The sequence below is a fragment of the Anolis sagrei genome, chromosome 1 (genome assembly GCF_037176765.1).
Source record: "Anolis sagrei isolate rAnoSag1 chromosome 1, rAnoSag1.mat, whole genome shotgun sequence".
NCBI lineage: Eukaryota > Metazoa > Chordata > Lepidosauria > Squamata > Dactyloidae > Anolis > Anolis sagrei.
The window spans coordinates 288,612,717-288,633,640 of NC_090021.1; the positions used below are offsets into that span (position 1 = coordinate 288,612,717).

At 39.2% G+C, this 20,924-nt stretch overlaps 1 protein-coding gene across 2 annotated transcripts in view; it reads left to right on the forward strand.

The window, feature by feature from the left end:
* The window catches only part of LTK (leukocyte receptor tyrosine kinase), a 139,960-nt gene that overhangs the window by 100,649 nt on the left and 18,387 nt on the right, over window positions 1-20,924 (forward strand). For both annotated transcript variants that reach the window (XM_060760745.2, XM_060760753.2), the window contains exons 14-22: window positions 2,774-2,905; window positions 3,713-3,869; window positions 5,092-5,274; window positions 7,232-7,330; window positions 8,019-8,171; window positions 9,387-9,497; window positions 11,302-11,488; window positions 14,761-14,851; window positions 17,800-17,864. In XM_060760745.2, coding sequence (XP_060616728.2) covers window positions 2,774-2,905; window positions 3,713-3,869; window positions 5,092-5,274; window positions 7,232-7,330; window positions 8,019-8,171; window positions 9,387-9,497; window positions 11,302-11,488; window positions 14,761-14,851; window positions 17,800-17,864 — 1,178 coding nt within the window. The remainder of the gene's footprint in view (window positions 1-2,773; window positions 2,906-3,712; window positions 3,870-5,091; window positions 5,275-7,231; window positions 7,331-8,018; window positions 8,172-9,386; window positions 9,498-11,301; window positions 11,489-14,760; window positions 14,852-17,799; window positions 17,865-20,924) is intronic.

Genomic DNA, 20,924 nt, shown 5'->3' on the forward strand with positions numbered 1-20,924 from the left:
TAACCCAAACTATCAAGGCAGAAAAATCCCACAATATCTGCTTTGTACTAGGTTATCTGAGTCCACACTGACATTTATTGCAGTTGAAAACAGATAATGTGGGATTTTATTCAGCTGTGTGGAAGGGGCCCAAGAAGAGATATTCATTCATATTACTTCTGCTTCTTGTATTGAATCTGTTGATCACATCAGACTAGCAACAAGCAGCATAAGGAACATAACTGTTTCTGTTGGATTGCAAACATCGAAGATGCTGACTTTCCATCTCAAGCAGTTTTTTGAGCATGCCAAATTGATTTATTTTTAAATTGCTACATCTGAAATGGAATTCTGTGGGTGGATTTTTTTTTTACTGAAATGTGTATTCTATCTCCCTTTTTTAAGGAAGAGAGTCTATCTTCCTAAATTGGTAAAATCCAGGAAGAGCTTCTTGCGTGATATTGCTAAATGTATAAATAGGTAAATGTAAAGGTTTTCCCCTGACATTAAGTCTAGTCATGTCCAACTCTGGGGGTTGTTGCTCATCTTCATTTCTAAGCCAAAGAGCCAGTGTTTTCCGCAGACACCTCCAAGGTCATGTGGCCAACATGACTGCATGGAGCACTGTTACCTTCCAGCCAGAGCGGTGCCTATTGAGCTACTCACATTTGCATGTTTTCAAACTTCTAGGTTGGCAGAAGTTGGGGCTAACAGAAGGAGCTCACTCCACTCCCCAGATTTGAACTGTTGACCTTTCAGTCAGCAAGTTCAGCAGCTCAGCGGTTTAACCCACTGCGCCACCGAGGACTCAAACGTATAAATAGCCGCGGGATATTGCAATGACAATATGCCTATATAAAATTCCAAAAAAGAGAAATAGTCACAGCATGTCTGTTTTAAAATATTGATTCTGGAATTCAAAATTGCCCTGTCAGCTTGGTCCCCCCTTTCATTTTCTTTAACAAGCTACCACATACTGTCCTTCAAGAAAACCATGTTGACCTGCAGTTTAGATTTAATTGCATATTCTAAGAAGGAAATGTAGGTCTTTTCTGTTATTCCCACACTAGCACTGAAAGATTGCTGTTAAGATCAAATCCCCATTGCGTTCAAAGGAATTTTTCCCCTCATTTCATTTGCCTTAATGGAGCAATCATAATTAAATGAAGAGCAGGGATCAAACTGCTAGACTTCACATCAAACATGTTTCGTCCCAGATTGGACTTTGCTTAGTTTCAATCCTAAGTATTTTTCCCTGTGTGTATCAGCTCAATGTGTTTGGCTCTGAACAAAGGTGCACTAAAAATAGTGTCTGTTTACAAAGAACATAGTGTCTAGTGATCAAATCCAGATCCCATAAGACCTTTGTGAATGCACTAAGGAGCATTTGGATATTCTCTACAAAGAGACATCAAAAATATCAAAACTAAAACCAGTTGGAGCTCACATGTTCAAATAAACCTAAATTTAAAAAAACAATTTGCAATAATAATATGCTTTTCCCAACTGTACAATGGAGCATTTATACTTCGCTATTATAGTAGCTTGATACCACATTAACTTCCGTGGTTCCATCCTCTGCAGTCATGGGATATGTTGTTTGATGAGGTATTTAGAATTGCCAAATGTGCTCTTTTGAACTACAGTACAAGAGCTCTCTAGCGGAGAATTTTAAGTCCCTCACCAAACTACATATCCCATGGTAGTTACTGATATGAAACAGTTGTGATGGTGAGTTCTCCTAGAATAGCCAGATGTATCTGGAGATTATGATTTTTCCTCCTGTAACTTCTTCTTCCATTTCTGAGATCCCAACAACATTTGGCAATTCTGATACATTTCAGGCTTTCCTTTTTTTTCTTTCTTAAGTCTTTTTGTTTCTATGAGTAGCATGATGAGTTTTAAAGAAAGCTTTCTAGTTTTCCAGTTTGGATAAGCCCATTGTAAGGTGGATGTTGTCTCACAATTTCAGTCATGAGTTTATTAAATAAGTAAGCCATTTTATTTAGTATACTGATCCTTTTAATTGTTAAGTTTGAATACAATTATAGCCTCATAGAGTTAGAAGGCACACGAGAGCCATCTAGTTCAAGCCCCATGCCATGCAGGGTACCTAAACAGTGGGCTTCGGTAACCACGGAAAAATTTGGTTCTAAACTCGTTTCATTTTTAGGGGGGCCCTTGCGTTTCGTTTTTTTAAAGAATTCCGAAATTTTCCTTTAAAAAAGTTCGAAATATACGAAATTTCGTAAAATTACGAATTGATTCGTTAATGGCGGACGCGATTGCGCAATATGCTAAAAAACCCTCCAAATGGGACAGGGGAAACTTCTGAAGCTTCCCTCTCCCTCTGTTGTTGACTGTTGGTGTGATAATTTATTTTTTATCACTGATAAAACAAACAACAACTATAAAACTTGCACCAGACATACGGAAATAATTATGAAACAATTTCGAAACAATTACGAAACAATACGAAATAAATTGGAAAAATTGTTTCAATTTTTAATTACTCCTCACAGTAGTCCTGCATGGCTCAATATTGGATCGTAAGCTAATTTAAATACGAATTAATAACGAATTACGAAATTAACGACGAAACCGCCCAAGCCTACTAAACAGGGTACCTAAACAGCTCTCACAGTCAGAAAGTTCTTCCTAAAGTTCAGATGTTCTTTACCTGTGTGTCATGAACAGAATGCCAGATCAGGACTCCTATGCTTTGTTTTGTTTTCCTTTAAAAAATAATGTTTTAAATAAATTATTCCTATCTCCATTTCTTCCGGTTTTCCAGGCCAACTCTCAGACGATGCAGATCTGTCTGGGCGAATCATCAGAAATCGAAGAAGAATACAAGAAAGAAAAAGGACTCACTGAATGGGCTGGAGGAGGGGGTGGCGGTGGAGGAGCCACTTACATCTTTCGGGTAAGTTTTCACGTTTTCTTTCCAACCTCTTCAAGACAAGTCTCTAGTTAGCAGTAGCTGTATAAGTAGCCATTGGAATATGTAGCAGCCATAGGGAGGCTGCTTTAAGCAGAGCTGGGTAGAAAACTGAGGTGTGTAACCCAAGAATTCCCAGCAGATTGACCATGCTGGAGAGGAGATTCTGGGGTTTGTAACCTTAAAAGTAATTTTTCCCATAATCTTGTTTTAAAAAGCCTAAAACAACTCATCTTGGAGCCGTAGCGTTTTTGTACTGAGATTGACATAAACCTATTCTGCTGAGAGCAACGGTACCAAGGCACACCAGGGGCCAATTCACTGTATAATGTTTTACTTATCCCTAGTTTTACTGATTTGCTTAGGGCCTCGTGTACAAGATACACCAGTGGTTCCCAACCTGTGGGTTCCCAGATGTTTTGGCCTTCAACTCCCAGAAATCCTAACAGCTGGTAAACTGTTGTGATTTCTGGGAGTTGTAGGCCAAAACACTATAGAAGATTTCTCAAAAGTTTCTGTATGGCAGAAAGTTTCTGTGGTGAAGGCTCCTTTCTTGGAGGCTTTTAAACAGACACTGGATGGCCATCTGTCAGGGGTGTTTTGAATGCAATTTTCCTGCTTCCTGGCAGGGGGTTGGACTGGATGGCCATGAGGTCTCTTCCAGTTCTAGGATTCTATGATTCTATGGTTGAAGGATGAGAGTGTTTACCAGTCATCCTAATGCAGTCTAATTTTGAACCTCTGGTGATTTCTTAATGCACCATGCTTACATCTGTGTGTCTTTTCAAACAGAAGAAGAATGGCGTTTTTGAACCTTTGCTCATTGCGGCAGGAGGTGGAGGGAAGGCTTATATGAAATACCAGGAAGGCTCCCTTGATGATGAGTTCTTGGAACAGTATGTCAATGACACAGCAGTACCTGGAATCAGTGGGAGAACTGGGGCAGCAGGTGAGGTTGTGAAGGTGATAATAGACTTACAGGCAGTCTCTGAGTTACAAACATCCAACTTACAAATGACTCAGAGTTAAGAACGGGACTGAGACAACAGGAAGTGTGAGAAATCTAGCCCTTGGAAGGGAAATTCACTTCTGAAGGCGTTATCATGGGGAAAAGGTGTCTCCACCGAAGCTTTATATCCAATCCTTGTTTCCACAACAAGCCATTTTTTTTCAAAATCCATTTATCACAAGAACAGAAAGTGAGGTCAAATCTCTTGAAAAGGGCCAAAAACAGCAAAACAAACATCACAGGATGTTAACTCTTCCCTATGACATTCAAAGCGCTCTCTCGATAGATAGATAGATAGATAGATAGATAGATAGATAGATAGATAGATAGAAAGATAGATAGGGCAGGAGTTACACTTAAATTGTACCTGTTTTGACTTACAAACAAATTCAACTTAAGAGCAAACCTAAATAACCTATCTTGTTTGTAACTTGGGACTGCCTGTATATGCTTAGCAGCTGGACAAGCAACACCCGCAGATTTTCTAAACAAGCCTCTCTGAAATCATGCATATTTTGGATAGCTGCTAATATTGGGAGCGGGGAGGGGGATATAAAAACTTAAAGTGCTAAAGTGACTCTGATCCACACAAACTTTGGGCTCAGAAAGGAGAATGCTACCTAAAAATTACAACTGAGCCAGATGTAAACTATAATGAGATCAGGGGGAAACTAATATCAAAATGCATACATAATGGGATGTAATCCAACAGAACCAATGTCATCTGATGTTAAGAGGGGAAACGCTAGAAAGACTGATTTCAAAAGCAAGACCATCATAGAATTCCACAATTTGGGCGGGGGGGGGGGGGGTACCTACATCCAATTTTGTCTCCTACATCAAGCTCTTGGATATTATAAAATGTAGTAATGGTGGAGTTTCTTTATAATTAAAATACTTATGCAATTAAAACAACCTTTCATTTTTGTTGCATATCACTTTGAGGTTACTTGAGGTCTGGAAAGGAATGAATGAATATTTGTAGTACATAATAGTTATGACAATCTGTTTGTTTGCAAAATACACATAATTCCAATGATGTTTTTTTGCCTACCAGGGTGCCCTCAAAGTGATATATTAATTGAAATGCTTACATCTATATGTCAAAAGCATGAAGTTTCGTCCTCTAGTGACTTCTGCCCCTTGCATTCAACTTGTACAGGTGGAGGTGGAGGCTGGGAAGGTGCCACCCAGGTCCCTTGGGCTGGGAAATCACTTCTGGAAGGTGGAGAAGGTGGGGAGGCCTGCCCGCAAGCATTACAAAAGCTTCAATGGGCCACCTCAGGTGGTTTTGGTGGAGGTGGAGGAGCCTGCACATCCGGAGGTGGTGGCGGAGGCTACAAAGGTACATTTTCATAACAAATGATACCATTATTACATTTATGTCAAAGCTTATTACACTAGCCTATTGTAGTATGTCAAGTTCATACAAGATCAATAGAGGAAAGAAACGGATAATGTTATATCAAGAAAGTGCAGTACAAAATAATATATGTGCCTACAGTCAGAACTTTCAGCATTTCTACTTTCCCCAAAACAGTGCCAATGTTATGAATAACTTTTCAGTAACTTTAAAGCATAAGTTCTTTTTAATGCAATTTTCCAGTAAGAGAAGGGATATCAGAACTTTTACACAAAGAATGACATTGAACATACAGATTATATGTAACTACATTGAGTCCACAAACAACCTACAGTTACACTGGCTAGCAAACAAAGAAAGGGGATTCCACGTCTACTCAGCATTCACTTACCCATACACTTTCATTAATTCTCATGCATCCATCCAAATATGACCATATTCTTTCTCCCTGTACCTGTAAATGTTAACTCTCCTTAATTAGTGTTGGTAAACTTAAGGAGCCTTGTATTGACTTCCTTTTTAACATAAGGAATCTTGTAAACATTTCCTTAACTTAAAAAATCATTGTTTCTTATAATGTAAACATGTTGTTTTTCCCTAAAAGTTCATCAGATCAGCCATGTCAACAGTTAAAACATTTGTCACAGTTATCATCAGCGACTTTTAATTACAATTCCTGAGCGTAGTTGTTTTCCAGGCTTCAATATTTTAGAATTGTGTCTTCAGCCCAATTAGACCCCATTCATACACCTTCCATACAATTCCATTCAAACCATACATAAAATTTTATGACACATACCTCCAGTCTCTTTTTTGTTTATAATAAACATGAAAACAGAGTGCTCCGAATAGTGTTTTGAGAAAGTCAAATCTGAGAGTACTACAACGAATTTGATTATAATTCTTATCATTTAAGTTGACCAGGAACTGTGAGAATAGAAGGTAGAATATGGTTCTACATTTAGAACAGATGAATCACATTTCTGTATTTGTTTCCAGCTGATTGTAGAAAGGGCAGTGCCTTGCATTATTAAAGGGCCCAATGGAAAAAAAATACTAATAATATGATCCCATGAAATCCATCTGTTAATTAAAATCAACTAGCTAGACTGATTGTCACTATGTTTTCAGACCCAAATCAAAATATTACATTTAAATCCCTAAATGGTCGGGACTGGATTATTTGAGGGACTTCTTTCATCTATGCCAGTGGTTCTCAACCTGGGGTCCCCAGATGTTTTTGGCCTTCAACTCCCAGAAATCCTAACAGATGGTACACTGGCTGGGATTTCTGGGAGTTGTAGGCCAGAAACACCTGGGGACCCCAGGTTGAGAACCGCTGATCTATGCAAATCATAGCATGGTTCATATCTTCTACCTAAACGTTCTGTTAGGTTGACTGCATACAAGAGCGGGGCTCATCATTATGGAAGGCCCTGAACTGTCTTTATATGATTATTAAAGACCTGATAATTCTAGGCTGTTTATTGATTTTGTTTATTTAGTTAATTATTCATTCATCCATCCAGATGCCACTGTTTCTCATAAAAACTCATAAAAAGTTCACATTCTACAAGAATCAGCAGTGTTCTGCATTTTTATACATTGATCAATGTGTTTAAAGTTTCTGTAAAACCTTTGGAATAAAGACAACATTTTCTGGGTTTTTTAAAAAAAATTCCCTCTCAAAATGTCCCAAAGTGCCTTCTAATTGTCCAGGGGGTCCAAAATACCTCCACATCTCATAAATGGAGTGAAAAAGAGATTGTGTGCAGGAAAAGATAGAGGGCTATTATATGCAAAATGTCCCCTATATTTGTCCAGCCCTGAAACAAACAAACAAATAACTCTGTTGAAAGATATAAGCAGCATAGAGAGTCCACTGGGCTGCCATGGTCTTTCTTGGAAACATGAAACTGATCCTTTCTTCTTCACCTAGGTGGCCATGCCTTTGAAACAGATGACATCACAGCCGATGGGCAGGATGGCGTTTCTTTTGTCAATCCAATCGGGGAGGTCTTCTTGAGTCCCTTGGCAGGTGATAATATAGTCTCTTCTTTGTGCATGTATTTTATGGGGCTTTTATTGTTGTTATTCCTGCTGCTGTTCATTTTCACAGGCATCAGAGGGCTTGGGGACATTAAGTCTTTTTTATTTCTGAAGCTTTCCTGAAGAAGGCCTTAAGAGCATCCATAGGCTGAAACAAGTTGGGATTTCTAGCTAATAAACAGACCGTCTTGGGGCATCTTAGGTTGTGTTTCTTGTTTTTCCAGTGAATTTCATTGGCTGTCCTCCAGTGTTTTGTTTTTTTACTGTAATCCTCAAGTGTCACAAGACTCGTTGTTGTTGTTGTTTTTAATGCTAAGGACAAGACTTGTTCTTTCTCTGACATCCAAGGACTGCCAAGCAAGGCTGCTTTGAGGTGGCCAGTGCAAAGATTTTGTTACATGCGTAGTGTGATATGTAAAGTTGCCTCAATAATTATATGTTCTCAGTTCTTCACAAATATCTATCAGTATCATATCCAGTAAGCATACTGACAATTTTGGTAGAAGGTAAGGGAGTGATAAGAGGATGGGAAGAGGGAATGGTTACCATTCAGTCATTTCCCTCCTTCCTTTTCCTTTGATGAAGAACATTTGTTCCTCATTAGTAGATTTCAGCTGCACTGTATATGTGAAATGTAACGATAAACTTCATTTTCTATCCATTTCTTTCTCCTGCAGTGATAGAAAGTCATGGGGAAGTGATAATTGAAGTCTATGTAAACTGCAACCATTGTCAATCGGGCCTCTGCAAACGAGCTCCTGACACCCACTTGCCAATCTGTATTTGTCAGGATGACACTGTCTTGGCTAGTGACAATGTCTCATGCATAGGTAAAATGTGGAACATTCTCACAAAATAAAATGTTTTGTTTTATTTTGTTGTTTTATTTTGGGGTGTTTTTGTTTTGGTATTTTGCTTTTCTCCAGACTTTACCAGGGACCATATTTACTCTCCAATATTGAACCCATTCAATATAATTATCTGTCCCTAGGCTGAATGTCTTAATTTCATTTCAGCTGCTGTTGTTTTGAGATATTTATCTATTTATTTTATTTACCATATTTATAACCCACCTTTCTCAACCCCAAAGAGGACTCAAGGTGGCTTTACATATAGGCAACTATTCAATGCCTTAAAACAACATACAGTTAAACAAACATTTACATTAAAATTAATACACATTAAACATTTATAAACATTACAATCACTATTAAAACCATGCCAACCATAATCATAGTCTGGGGCCATTCCAGTAGTCATTGCACATATTCTGTACCCATCAATTCATCTATTGCATTACAGTTATCTCTGAAGGCTTGATCCGAAAGCCACATTTTCACTTTCTTTCTAAAAGCCAGGAGGGAGGGGGCTGATCTAATATCACTGGGGAGTCTCTCATCCCCACCAGTCATGTTGTGAAGGAGGCGGGACTGAGAGCAGGGCCTCCCCAGACGATCTTAATCTCTGGGTTGGTTCATAGGGGAGATGCATTTGGATAGGTAAGCTGGGCCGGAAACATTTAGGGCTTTATAGGCTAAAGCCAGCACTTTGAATTGTGCTCAGTAGCAGACTGGCAGATTTTGAAGTTATTTGTGTTGTGATATACTGTTCAAGCTTCAGAGAGATAAAATAAAAGTATATATTGTGTCACGTATATTCTAGTTTAAAATGCTCCTTAGGGGCACATCATTCCATACGGAATTCCTAATTCTGCTTCATGATCAATACATGAACTAAAACATCAAGAACTGGTGGTGCCATTTCTTTTACCATCCTATTTCTTTTCATAGTTGTTTATTTCACAGTTGTTGAAAACTCCAGAACACAAAGATGTAATTTCTTCATGTGGCAAGTAGCCAGAATAACTATTCAAAGATGTTATGATTCTGATTAATGACTCTGAAAACGAGCACCAGGAAAGGTCTTCTCTAGACTCAATAAAGTCAGGCTCTGATTAATTTTAGACAGTCATAAGTGTCAGAAACACCAGTCAGGGGTGTGTGTGTATGATGATATATGTGTATTCATTTTAATGTTCTGACCAGTGCTTCGTGGACCCATCTTGGAGGGACGCTTGCCTCTTCCCCTTCTCCTGGCTGTGATTGCTATTGTAGTGGTTCTTGGGATGGCTCTCACTTGTGGCAGCCTATCATTTGGTAAGAAGCATTCACTCTGTTTCACACAACTACTGGTCTAATATGTTCACATCTTGGTAAAAGTGTTGAAGAATAATATTGGATCCACAAATAATCTACAAAGCATTAGAATGATAACAGGCTGGATCCAAACTCTTGTGTTTAGCAGAGCTTCCCTGGAGAAAGGCAGTGGTATATCTATTTTTTCTCTGCCACTCCTTAAAAATCTCTTGCCTTAATTGGGGGGTGCTTCAGACTAGGCATCTGCTTTTTTATTTGGTTTTCCCATTTATGAATTTTAAAAGCAAAGTTATTTTTCCCACTGGATAAAGTTCTGAATCTCTTTGTTCATTGTAACCCGGAGTGCAGCCTCATTAAATGGCCTTCGCCCCTGGCTGATCTGACCCCACACTGACCAAAATAGTCAGTATAGATGAGGCTTCTGTCTCAAAATGCTGCCTTCCAAACCCACCTTGTAAACACTGCAGCCAATGTAACAATTTCCTGTAGCTGAACATTCCTGATGACTCTCCAGCATTCACTACAGAGGCTTGTCACAGCATCTCCAACTACAGAAAAATAGTGTCATGTCCCTAATGAGTCCCTCTGCTTTTCAAGAACACAAAGGAGATTGTACTGCTTACTAGGTGAATCAGTGGAGTTTTTGGTTGGTACATGGTCAGAACAAAAATCCAACCTCCAAAATGTCTTCCCAAAGTGAGTTACAATAATATATATCTGACTTAAGCCAACAGGATCCAGTTTTCCTTTGGCAACAAAATGGGCCCTTCTATTTGTAGAAGGTCATCTCTGGATTGAGCCACCGAAGTGTAAGAGAATAGCATAGAGCAGGCATGGGCCAATTTGGATCCTCCAGGTGTTTTCCAAAATACCTGGAGGGCCCAAGTTTGCCCATGCCTGGCATAGAGTCATCAAAAGAACAAAGAGCAATTTAATGTCATGCAAAACCAGAGCTTTGTTGTGGGGTTGATAAAAATAACAATAAGTCTGACTGTATAAAGTGTTCTGAAAATTATCCTAAGCCATAGAATGTAAATGGAGGCTTACATTCTAAAACACATGGCTTAAAAATTAAAGGAGAATGGAGAGAATATATTAGCTGAACAAATTTAGATATGCCAAGCCAAATGCAACTTACTAGTGTGAAGATGACCTTTGTGAAGTTCACAAATTAATTTGTGAAGTTATTTCTTGAGTACTGACTGAGCTCAAACTTCCAGTGAACTGGGCTCTCACATTGTTCCTGTCTCCCATTAGAAAAGTAGCTCAAAAAGATCCAGGTAAAAGAAGGGAAAGTTTGGCATGTTTTGGCAGTCTATAATCGAAAGAGGCAATATACCACCTGTAGTAAAACAGCTAGGACAGAATATATCTATGGTAAAAAGTTAGAACCAGAATTTGTATTTGATGGACAGAAGTACTTACCTATGTATAAATCTTCAAGGCATCCACCACCCCCTATCTTCCTACTCACAATCATTGGGTTCCCTCTCCCCCTTCTATATCTAATCTTTTAAGCAGCTTTAAAGCTGCTTTGGGGGTTCAGCTGCATGTGCCTGAATCCAACCCAATGTTTTGGCCTCCTCATAAATTGCAGAGTATACATTCAAAGTCTTATATATAGCCGCGAGTTCCCAGGAAATACTTGCGGTTTAAGAAATGTTATGTGATCCTGGTACTTTTTGGTACTTCCTTCTTGTCTGGAAGGGCTCATTGTCCCTTTCTCTACATTGCCTAATTTGTCTTCTGTTCTTTCCAGATGTTGGTTATGCCCCTTCTTTATTTCTGTACTCAATCTTTTCAGTGTATCACCGTAAGAAGCAGCAGTTGGAAGGGGCCAGAGCCCGACTGCAAAGCCCAGAATATAATCTGAGCAAAATCCGGACTTCCACCATCATGACAGATTATAACCCCAACTACAGCTTTGCAGGGAAGGCAGCCACACTCAGTGAACTCAAGGAGATCCCACGGAAGAATATCTCCCTACTTCGGTAAGGCCATGCATTCTTGACTGGTTTAGGAGGTGGCAACATGGCAAAGAATGGCAGCTTTGTTTTGATTCTTGTGACTCTGAAGTCACTGTGGTGACCCAAAAGTCTAGATTTTTGCACTTATTCTATAGCACATACTTTGTTTAGAAACATTCTATTATATTATTGGACTCAGTTATACCTTACACGAAGACCATTCATTTAGTCCAATGGTTCCCAACCTTTCTTTGACCAGGGACCACTTGGCCAGGGACCACTTTGACCAGGGACCACTTTTTTGGGGTGCTGATTCAGAAAATTGCATTGGATAGACCACATCAGCTCTAGATTTGATACAGAACATACACCATGGTCAGCAACAGGGAAGAAGTGGCAGGTGGCATGAAGGGAGTGGAAATAAAATACATAAAATAAAGAAAGGAGGAGGAGGCTCGCAAACCAGATTTTCGTTCTCGCGGCCAACTGTTTAGTCTGAATACTTTCTTTTATGTCACATATTATTTAGGGATATCTCTGCAGAATTTAGATGTGATATCTTTTTTTCTATAGGTTAGAAGAAGGAGAATGTTAGGGACACACAAGGTATCTAAGAATGAAAATATCTACACCGAGCATGGAAACCATAGCAATATAAGGACCGGGCAAGCCTCCTGGCATGACAAAGTTAGCAAAGTAAGATGCAAATAAGTTTTTCAAGGAAAATAATTCTGTCCACAAAATGCCTTTATTAAAAAGGCTCTCTCCCTGGTCGCCATTCCCTTATTTCTGATAATGGTAAACCTTGGAGAAAGTCAATGAAAGAAGATTTCAGCACATAAACAAGTAGGAGTAGAGACATTCCTTTAGGCTTGGCTACAAAGAGGGAGATTGTGATCACAGAGAGGAACTAGAATTTGTACTCAACTATTGACAGGATTGCTGTCTTTGAGGTAAGAGGTTAAAATCTACAGTTGTTAAATTGTTCTTCACAACCACCACAATTAAAGTCTTGCTCTTTTAAAAGCTTAGATACTCATTTTCAAATGCAAAACAACATTTTGTATGAGGTATTTGTGTCCATGACTGATCGAACAAGTGGTTGCAAGGTCTGTGTTTCCTTCTGATACTTTTCCAAATTTGACGTGTTTCTTTGGAAAACATAGTGTGATTTTTTTTTATTTCTTCTCTCTGTCTGTTGAAAAGGCCAATTATGGATCAGCAAGATCTGACATAAGTATTGTGTGTGAAATTTTCAGTGGGCGAGTTGCAAATGACACATTGGTTCTAGATATGTCCCATGTTCCCAAGCCCCCTGGGCAAATGTTAACATTAAATTCAAATACTATTTTAAGAAAATAGTCTATTTTGAGCTAAGATAGCACTCATTTCTCTTGTCAACGCGTGTTCCCATGGCAAAAGTTCCTTAGATACATGAATGTCATTTTTTAGTTAGATATCCTGAAGCAGTTTATTTTAGCAAAAGTGTCTTCACAAGTTAAATTGTAAGGCTTCCCATTCTTTCCTCCCACTGCTTTTCTTTATCCATGCTCTTCAATATAATTAACATTCTTTGATCTCGCTATCATTACCCACATTATATTGAGAGTAACCATCCCAGCATAGGAAGCAACTATTATTTATTTATTTACCATATTTGTATCTTGCCTTTCTCACCCCGGAGAGGACTCAAGGTGGCCTTACAACAGGCCATTCAATGCCATACATGTATCAAATAAACAATTACAATTAAAACCAAATGATTAAAACATAAATTATTAAAAGATCAACTATATCAGTCACCTAACCCATATTGTTCATTTTGTTAAGTTGTTACTAGAATCCAGCCTATGGAAGTGGCTCCATAATTTTGCTGATTGGTACCACATAGAAGCTGCCTCCATTTACATAGAAAGTCAATAATTTATTTACAATATTTATTAACGATGTTTGTATACTGCCTTTCTCAGCCCGAAGGTGACTCAAGGCGGGTTACATTGGGCAACAATTCAATGCCCTAACAGACATAAAATACAATTTAAAATATTTAGCATATAATATAAAAACCATACAAAATCAATAAAAATGTAAGTCATCAGCATCTCCTTACTAAAATCATTTTCCAGTCTCATCATCCAACTGTTCCATAGTTCCTTATTTATCTATTACGCTGCATTTGTGAAAGTTTGCTCGAAAAGCCAGGTTTTGACTTTTTTACTAAGTGTCAGGAGGGAGGGGGCTGATATAATATCCCTAGCGAGGGTGTTCCACAGCCAAGGGGCCACCACTGAGAAGGCCCTGTCTCTCGTCCCTGCCAGACGCATATGCAAAGAAGGTAGGACCGAGAGCAGGGCCTCCCCAGACAATCTTAGAGTCCTAGATGGTTCATAAGAAGAGATACATTTGGACAAGTAAGCTGGGCCGGAATCATCTGGAGCGGAGTCTCATATAATTATTCTAGACCAGCAGAAAACAGAAGTCTCCTGAAAAGACTGTTTATTAGCATCTCCTAAGCTCTCACCCTCTTACAAACACCATTGTGTGGAACTGGTTGTTATACAAGCATTCAATAGTGCTTTTATGTGATATCCAGAAAGTTGAGTGTGCCTCTATAGATCTTGGACATCATGAAATGCAATGGTTTTCATTTGTCGTATGTTAGAGGGTTTGCACTTGACTGTTTGCTTCAACAGCTGATGGTAATTCCCTAAAATAATCTAAGACAAATTTCTTACCCATGTGCACATGCTTATATGAAATGCTCATATGAAATTACCATATTTATTTATTTATTTATTTATTTATCAATCATGTCAGGAGCAACCAGATAGTTGTATTACATTTTTAACAAAACAAACAAACAAACAGACAAAACACAAAGTTTGCAAGCTTGGCATTCTATTAAATGTCCTTTGACCAGTAGCTGGCCACTTGGAGTGCCTCTGGAGTTGCAGCAAGAAGGTCCTCCATTGTGCATGTGGCAAGGCTCAGGTTGCATTGCAGCAGGTGGCCAGTGGTTTGCTCTTCTCCACACTCGCATGTGTCCGGGAAACAAATAGTTTGGGAACATAGGAGAGAGAATTCGGAGTGTTGTATTGTTTTTCAGGATGTTATTGCTGAAAGCCCTTGTCTGCAAACTTGTTTGTTTCCCAGTGTTTTATTTGTAACCAAGTAGCCCAAAATATCTCACAGAGAATGTTCTTTAGACCTTCCTACTGAAGCTTCTGAATGTGATGCCTTGGAGACCTAAGGTGTACATAAATTTATGCATAATTTCTGTCTCTTTGTTGCTTCAGGGCACTTGGACATGGAGCATTTGGTGAAGTTTACAAAGGAACAGTGGTAGGAATCACAGCAGATCATAGTCCATTACAAGTGGCTATCAAGGTTAGTGTCTACATCTATTCAGAATTCTCTCTTTTGCATACAAATCAATAAATACAACAATCCAAGTCCCAGGTAAATGGTAATAACACCAGGAGCATTTTAAAATACGCAACAAGGAGAAGAACAAATACAAGTAAAAATAACAGATTGGAAACAAAGTGAAGTTGATTTGTATTTATGGCATGAAAAGCCCGGAGCAGACAGGACAGGCTTCAAAAAAGACATTGAAAACAACGCCATACAAAATTGTTTATGGAGAACATTCTACACCCAGGGGAACCACCTATTTCAATTTGAAAATGGAGAAAATAACAAGCAGGCCCTCATTTAAATATCGTAAGTGATTGATGAGATAGTTTGAAGCAAAACTGCTCAAAAGATCATCAAAATGACTTTAGTTCAAAACACACACAGCAATATTGAATAGGGCTATCAAAAAGTGGGTTTAGCAGATTACCCCCATGTTTTTTTCATTTCCACGATTTTCAGGAAACTTACATTGTGGGGTGGAGGTTTCTGGAAAGACCTTTACCTCAAAGCTGGGAAAGTAACTTTTTAAAAATCAGTTCATATACCTTGCTTAAAGTTCTTAGCTTTGTGAAGGAAACAATTAAATCTAATGTGTTTTCGAAGGCTTTCATGGCCAGAATTACTGCGTTGCTGTGAGTTTTCTGGGCTGTATGGCCATGTTCCAGAAGCATTCTCTCCTGACATTTCACCCACATCTATGGCAGGCATCCTCAGAGGTTGAAGGGTCTGCTGGAAACTAGGCCAGTGGGGTTTATATATCTGTGGAATGTCCAGGGTTGGAGAAATAACTCTTGTCTGCTTGAAGCAAGTGTGAATGTTGCAATTGGCCACCTTGATTAGCATTTAATGGCCTTGCAAGTTTCAATGCCTGGCTGGTTGCTGCTTGGGGGGATCCTTTGTTGGCAGGTATTAACTGGCCCTGATTTATTCTTGTCTGGTATTCCCATATTTTTAGTGTTCCTCTTTATTTACTGTCCTGATTTTAGAGGTCTTTTTAATATTGGCAGCCAGATTTTGTTCATTTTCATGGTTTCCTCCTTTCTCTTGAAATTGTCCACATGCTTGTGGATTTCAGAGACTTCTCTGTGTAGCCTGACATGGTAGTTATTAGAGTGGTCCAGCATTTCTGTGTTCTCAGATAATATGCTGTGTCCAGATTGGTTCATCAGGTGCTCTGCTATGGCTGACTTCTCAGGTTTGAAGCTGCAAGTCCATTAAATGCTAATCAAGGTGGTCGATTGCAACATTCACATTTGCCTCAAGGAGACAAGAGTTCTTTCTCCCACCCTGGACAGTCCACAGATGTATAAACCTTACTTGCCTAGTTTCCAACAGACCTCTCAACCTCTGAGTATGCCTGTCATAGGTGTGGGTGAAACATCAGGCAAGAATGCATGTGGAACATGGCCATACAGCCCAGAAAGTTCACAGCAACCTAATTATAATTAACATTAAGCTGTTTACTGTCTTTCTCATTATTTTAGGGCAAACCTAGATTTGATCATAGAATAGAATTTCATTAATAAATGCAATGTTTACTGAGAAGAAAATCTAAAATGCCATTTAGAAGGAACTCTCCGAATATTAAGATCTGTTACCTATTATTTGCATCCTTTTTTAATGTCATTCCTAATTGTTATTCAAAGGTTCCTTCATGACATCATTTTCGCCTTTTAAAAAGTGAACTGCTAGTAACTCTCATTACATGTAATTTCTTACTTTCAAGCTCTGCTTTTGTCTGGCCTTTTTGTTTTCCATGTCAGGAGTGACTTGATAAACTGCAAGTCACTTCTGGTGTAAGAGAATTGGCTGTCTGCAAGGATGTTGCCCAGAGGATGCCAGATGTTTGTCCATCCTGTGGGAGGCTTCTCTCATGTCCCCACGTGAGAAGCCGTAGCTGACAATCCGACTTTATGACACGTAGGGTAACTTTTACTACTAAGTATCAGGAGGGTTGGCACCAATCCCTCCAGATCTCTGGCAAGAAATAACCAATGGCAGCTGGCGTCTTTAGTGTGATTGGAGAGGTCAATCTGCTCTAGCTTTTAGTCCAAACTTTAAAGGAACTACACAAAATGCTAAACTTCATGAATTGGGTGGGAAGTTCTTTACTTTTCCTTTACAGTTTAGACTAAATTCAAATTCACTTTTCCTACCGACCTCAGAACCAGCAGCTCCCATTGGAAAGGCAACTCCGTGCATGTCTCCTTCAGAGAAGGAGATTCTTGGGGGAAGGATTTTGCTGAAAGGGTGCCAGGCTCTCTCTTACTGGCAAATTATCTACTTCTGAATGAAATGAGAAATTGGTAAGAGAAAAGGAGCAGGAAACCCACTGAGCTTTGTGAGCACTCACATGAGAGGTCAGCCAGTTCCTGAGCTATAGACTAAACTAGCAGAATATTTCTTTTCCTTTTCTTTCTTTTCTCTGGTTCTAATCATGTAGAGACAGCTTGTAGCTAGTCTTTGTGTGGGTGAGCATCAATGTTCTCTGAAAACCCACTTGAAAATATATATATTCTACCCCCGCTTGCTGTCTCTCTCTTCCTCCTTCCCAGCAATCATTCCCACTCAGAAAAACCAGAGAACATTCACCTGAAATACAACCCTCTTTGGATGGGAAGAGAGGTTGTTGCAGATAATAAGGCTCTATGTATTGCCTATAGTGTCAGATACTTCAAGATTATGATTGTTTTATTTTTAAGGATTTGGTTTTTATGCCACTTTGTTGTTGTATTTGAATTTCCTATTTTGCCTTGGAGCCGTTTTTGGGCTTCATTTTTCAATAAAGTGGGGAAGCAGGTCACAACACTCCCAAAGAGATATTTGAATAAACGATCAGTCCATCTTTTTGTTCACTCATGCCAGTTATTTTGAATTATTTTGTGCCGAATTCAGGTTTTTCTTTTTCCTCTTAACAGACATTGCCTGAAATATGTTCTGAGCAAGACGAGATGGATTTCCTAATGGAAGCACTGATAATCAGGTGCGTTTCATTTGTTTATTTTCATTCGGAAGATACTGTGGGTAAGAGTCCATGACTGGATTGTCTCTCCCTGTTAGTCATACCATTGCAGTATTAAGTTGCACACGTGAAGGCAGTAGGTGCATCTACACTGGAAAGTTAATGCAGTTTGATATCAGTTTAACTGCCATGGCTCATTACAATGGAATCCTGGGATTTCTGATTTGGTGTCGCACCAGGATTCTCTGGCACAGAAGGCTACAGACCTTGTAAAACTACAACTCTAAAGATTCCATAGCATTGAGCCATGGCAGTTAGAGTGATGTCAGACTGAATAATTTCATGCATCCATGAAGGTTACCAGTCTGACTGGCTTTATTGTCTCACTAAGCAAGCTATGGGTGTGGGGGTGTTATGACTCCAACCTTACCTTTGGTCATAGCCAGTTCGTCACAATAGAATTTAGATAATATGCAAAAGAGAATCTATGTTTTTAGTACAGGCAGAGTATCCTTTTTCTAGGGTTCCAAAATATTTCAAAATCTGATATAGTCCATGTGGTTTACTGAAATATTGCCGCCTTTGTTTTCATTATACACAAAACTTTGTTTCATGCACAAAAATATTGAAAATATTGTGTGTAAAATATTTCAGGCTATGTGCATAAGGTGTATATGAAATATGAATACATTTTGCATTTAGTCTTGGGTCCCTCCTGCAATATGGACCTCTTCACACTGGCCACCGGAATCACGACGCAACATAACGAATCTGAAGGCATGGGAAACCCATCATCTCGCATTGCCCGGCTTATTGGCAGGGCGATCCCAAGGGGGAAAGCATTGACCATTCGGCTTCCCCCCATTGATCCAAGGCAACACAGGAAGCCTCCCATGTAATAGGAGCCAGTGTGCTCTGTGCTTAAAGGGGTGGCAAAGTAGAGTATGCCACCAATTCTTCCCACATCGGATGAGGTCATTTATCTCATTATGTGCATATATGCGAATGCAAGTATAACAAAAAAATTTAAAACCCATTTCCGATCCCAAGCATTTTGGATATGGATACTCGACCTGTAAGATGAAATCTGCTTCTGTGCCCCAAATAAGCTCAACTGAGGAGAGGACTATGAGAAGTTCACCTTTGTTTTCTCCTTTGCCTACAAAAAATCGAGGCTTGTAAAGTTTCTTGTAAGTTTTGTACATCCAAATATAAAGTAACTATGAGATGGTACATGATTTACGGCTAGGCTGATCAACGCTAATTACTCATGTTTGAAATAAAAACTCTTCTGGAGACATTTGTGGGAGGTTGCATCCTCCCACCTTCCAGCTCAGACAAGCTGCTGGGACCAAACAGATGACAACTGTCTGCCCTCCTCTTAAGCTGATGAAGCTTGGAGTGACAGTCATGGGCAAAAGAGGTTTCACTTCACACTGTGTTTTTTAAAAAAATCTGCCCTGCAGATACCTCTTAATATGTTTGAGTTATTAGCTACTCCCACTCACAAATGAACCATAAGAAAGCTTGACTGTTATGGGGGTTGTGCTCCTTGTATTTATTGTCTATGTACCAATCTGTACACCTCCCTGAGTCATCTTCAGGCAGAAAAAGGTGGGATAAAAGTGTTGTAAATAACAATAAATAAATAAATAAAGGTGTAGGTTATGTGGAAAACACAACTGAGTGAAATGATTTGGACTTTTGACCTCATCACACATGAAAAAATAAGCATCTTAGGATTCTTCAGCCCCAGTGCACACATGGAGCCCCATGTCATCCACCAGATGATATAGGCTGACTTCCACCAGGAGCTCCATGAGTGAACTGGGGTAGCAGTGTGGTAGGATGCAGCACTCCAACACAATAGGCTCCCTGTGTTCCATTAGGAACACTGTGGCTGCCATGGGATTAAGACGCACTACGATGCTTCCCACATGTGATGGGGAAGAGTTGGCTGCCAGTTAGGATGCAAGGATTACCCCACTACCTCCCCAATTTGCTACTGAAGCTGGTGAATCGCAACACTGGACCTCATCCATGGTCCTTAGAGTGAACAGTAATATAGTAGAAGTGTCTGTAGTTATTTTGTATAAGGCTGAATGTGCCAACCTTTTTCACTGGTGATTGCAAATGTCCTTATCAAAACCAAAATTGAGACAGTCAGTTGGTTCCTGCCACGAGATTTCTTCCCTTCCATATTTTCTCTTCTCTGTTTTTTCCTTCTCTGCTACTCAATTCTTGCTGTCTTTCTGTCTGGTAATATTTGGCCATGTCTAATCTCACTGTCTACTTCACTCTTTATCCACTTTCCAATTCCTGAGGGGTTGTCACATAAAGGATGGAGCAAATGTAATTTCTGGTCCTTCAGAAAGTAGCATGTGGAGTGGATTTCCACAATAGTTGAAGGCTCCCATGGCTCTCCAGGCATAAAAAGTTGCTGATTTATCTTTTTTAATGCCCCCAAATATTCCTGAATGCCATTGAGGGTCTCTTGTGGCCATCCATACCATGTTTTGGGGGACACAGGGCCAATTCATGCGCAGGAGAAGCCATTTTTGAAACAAGAAGTGATTAGGAAGTGACATCTGCTCGCTTAAATTGTTTTAAAAAAAAAGAACACTCCTGGGCAAAACATTAAGTTGGAAGTATTCTGATGCAATGAATATACTGATATCATCTTAAAGATTAACACATTATTTGTAACATGTATTATTGTGAACAAGGGTCCATTAGCTCTGCCCACACAAAAGCTTATTGCATAAGAGACTTGTTAAAAATGTAAATGTTGCAAAATTCTTCCCTGCTTCTGTGCTGATAGATAAAAGTGATGATCTCTTGGGAAGTTAAAGTAACATCATGTGCTCCACATTCAGTGACATGCTGTATCTGGGGTTAAGTAACTCCCTACAAGTTTTCTTTTCTTCTTTGTTTAAAGGATAATTTAGCAATCTAACTCATAGGTTAAACTGTACCCTTGGTTAATCTGTTTCTCCTCCCAGGTCCTAGTTAAGAAGCAAGACAGCTTTCAAAAAGGATGTTATTGGTCATGGCTTTAGGATTCTGATAAGAGAGTGGTAA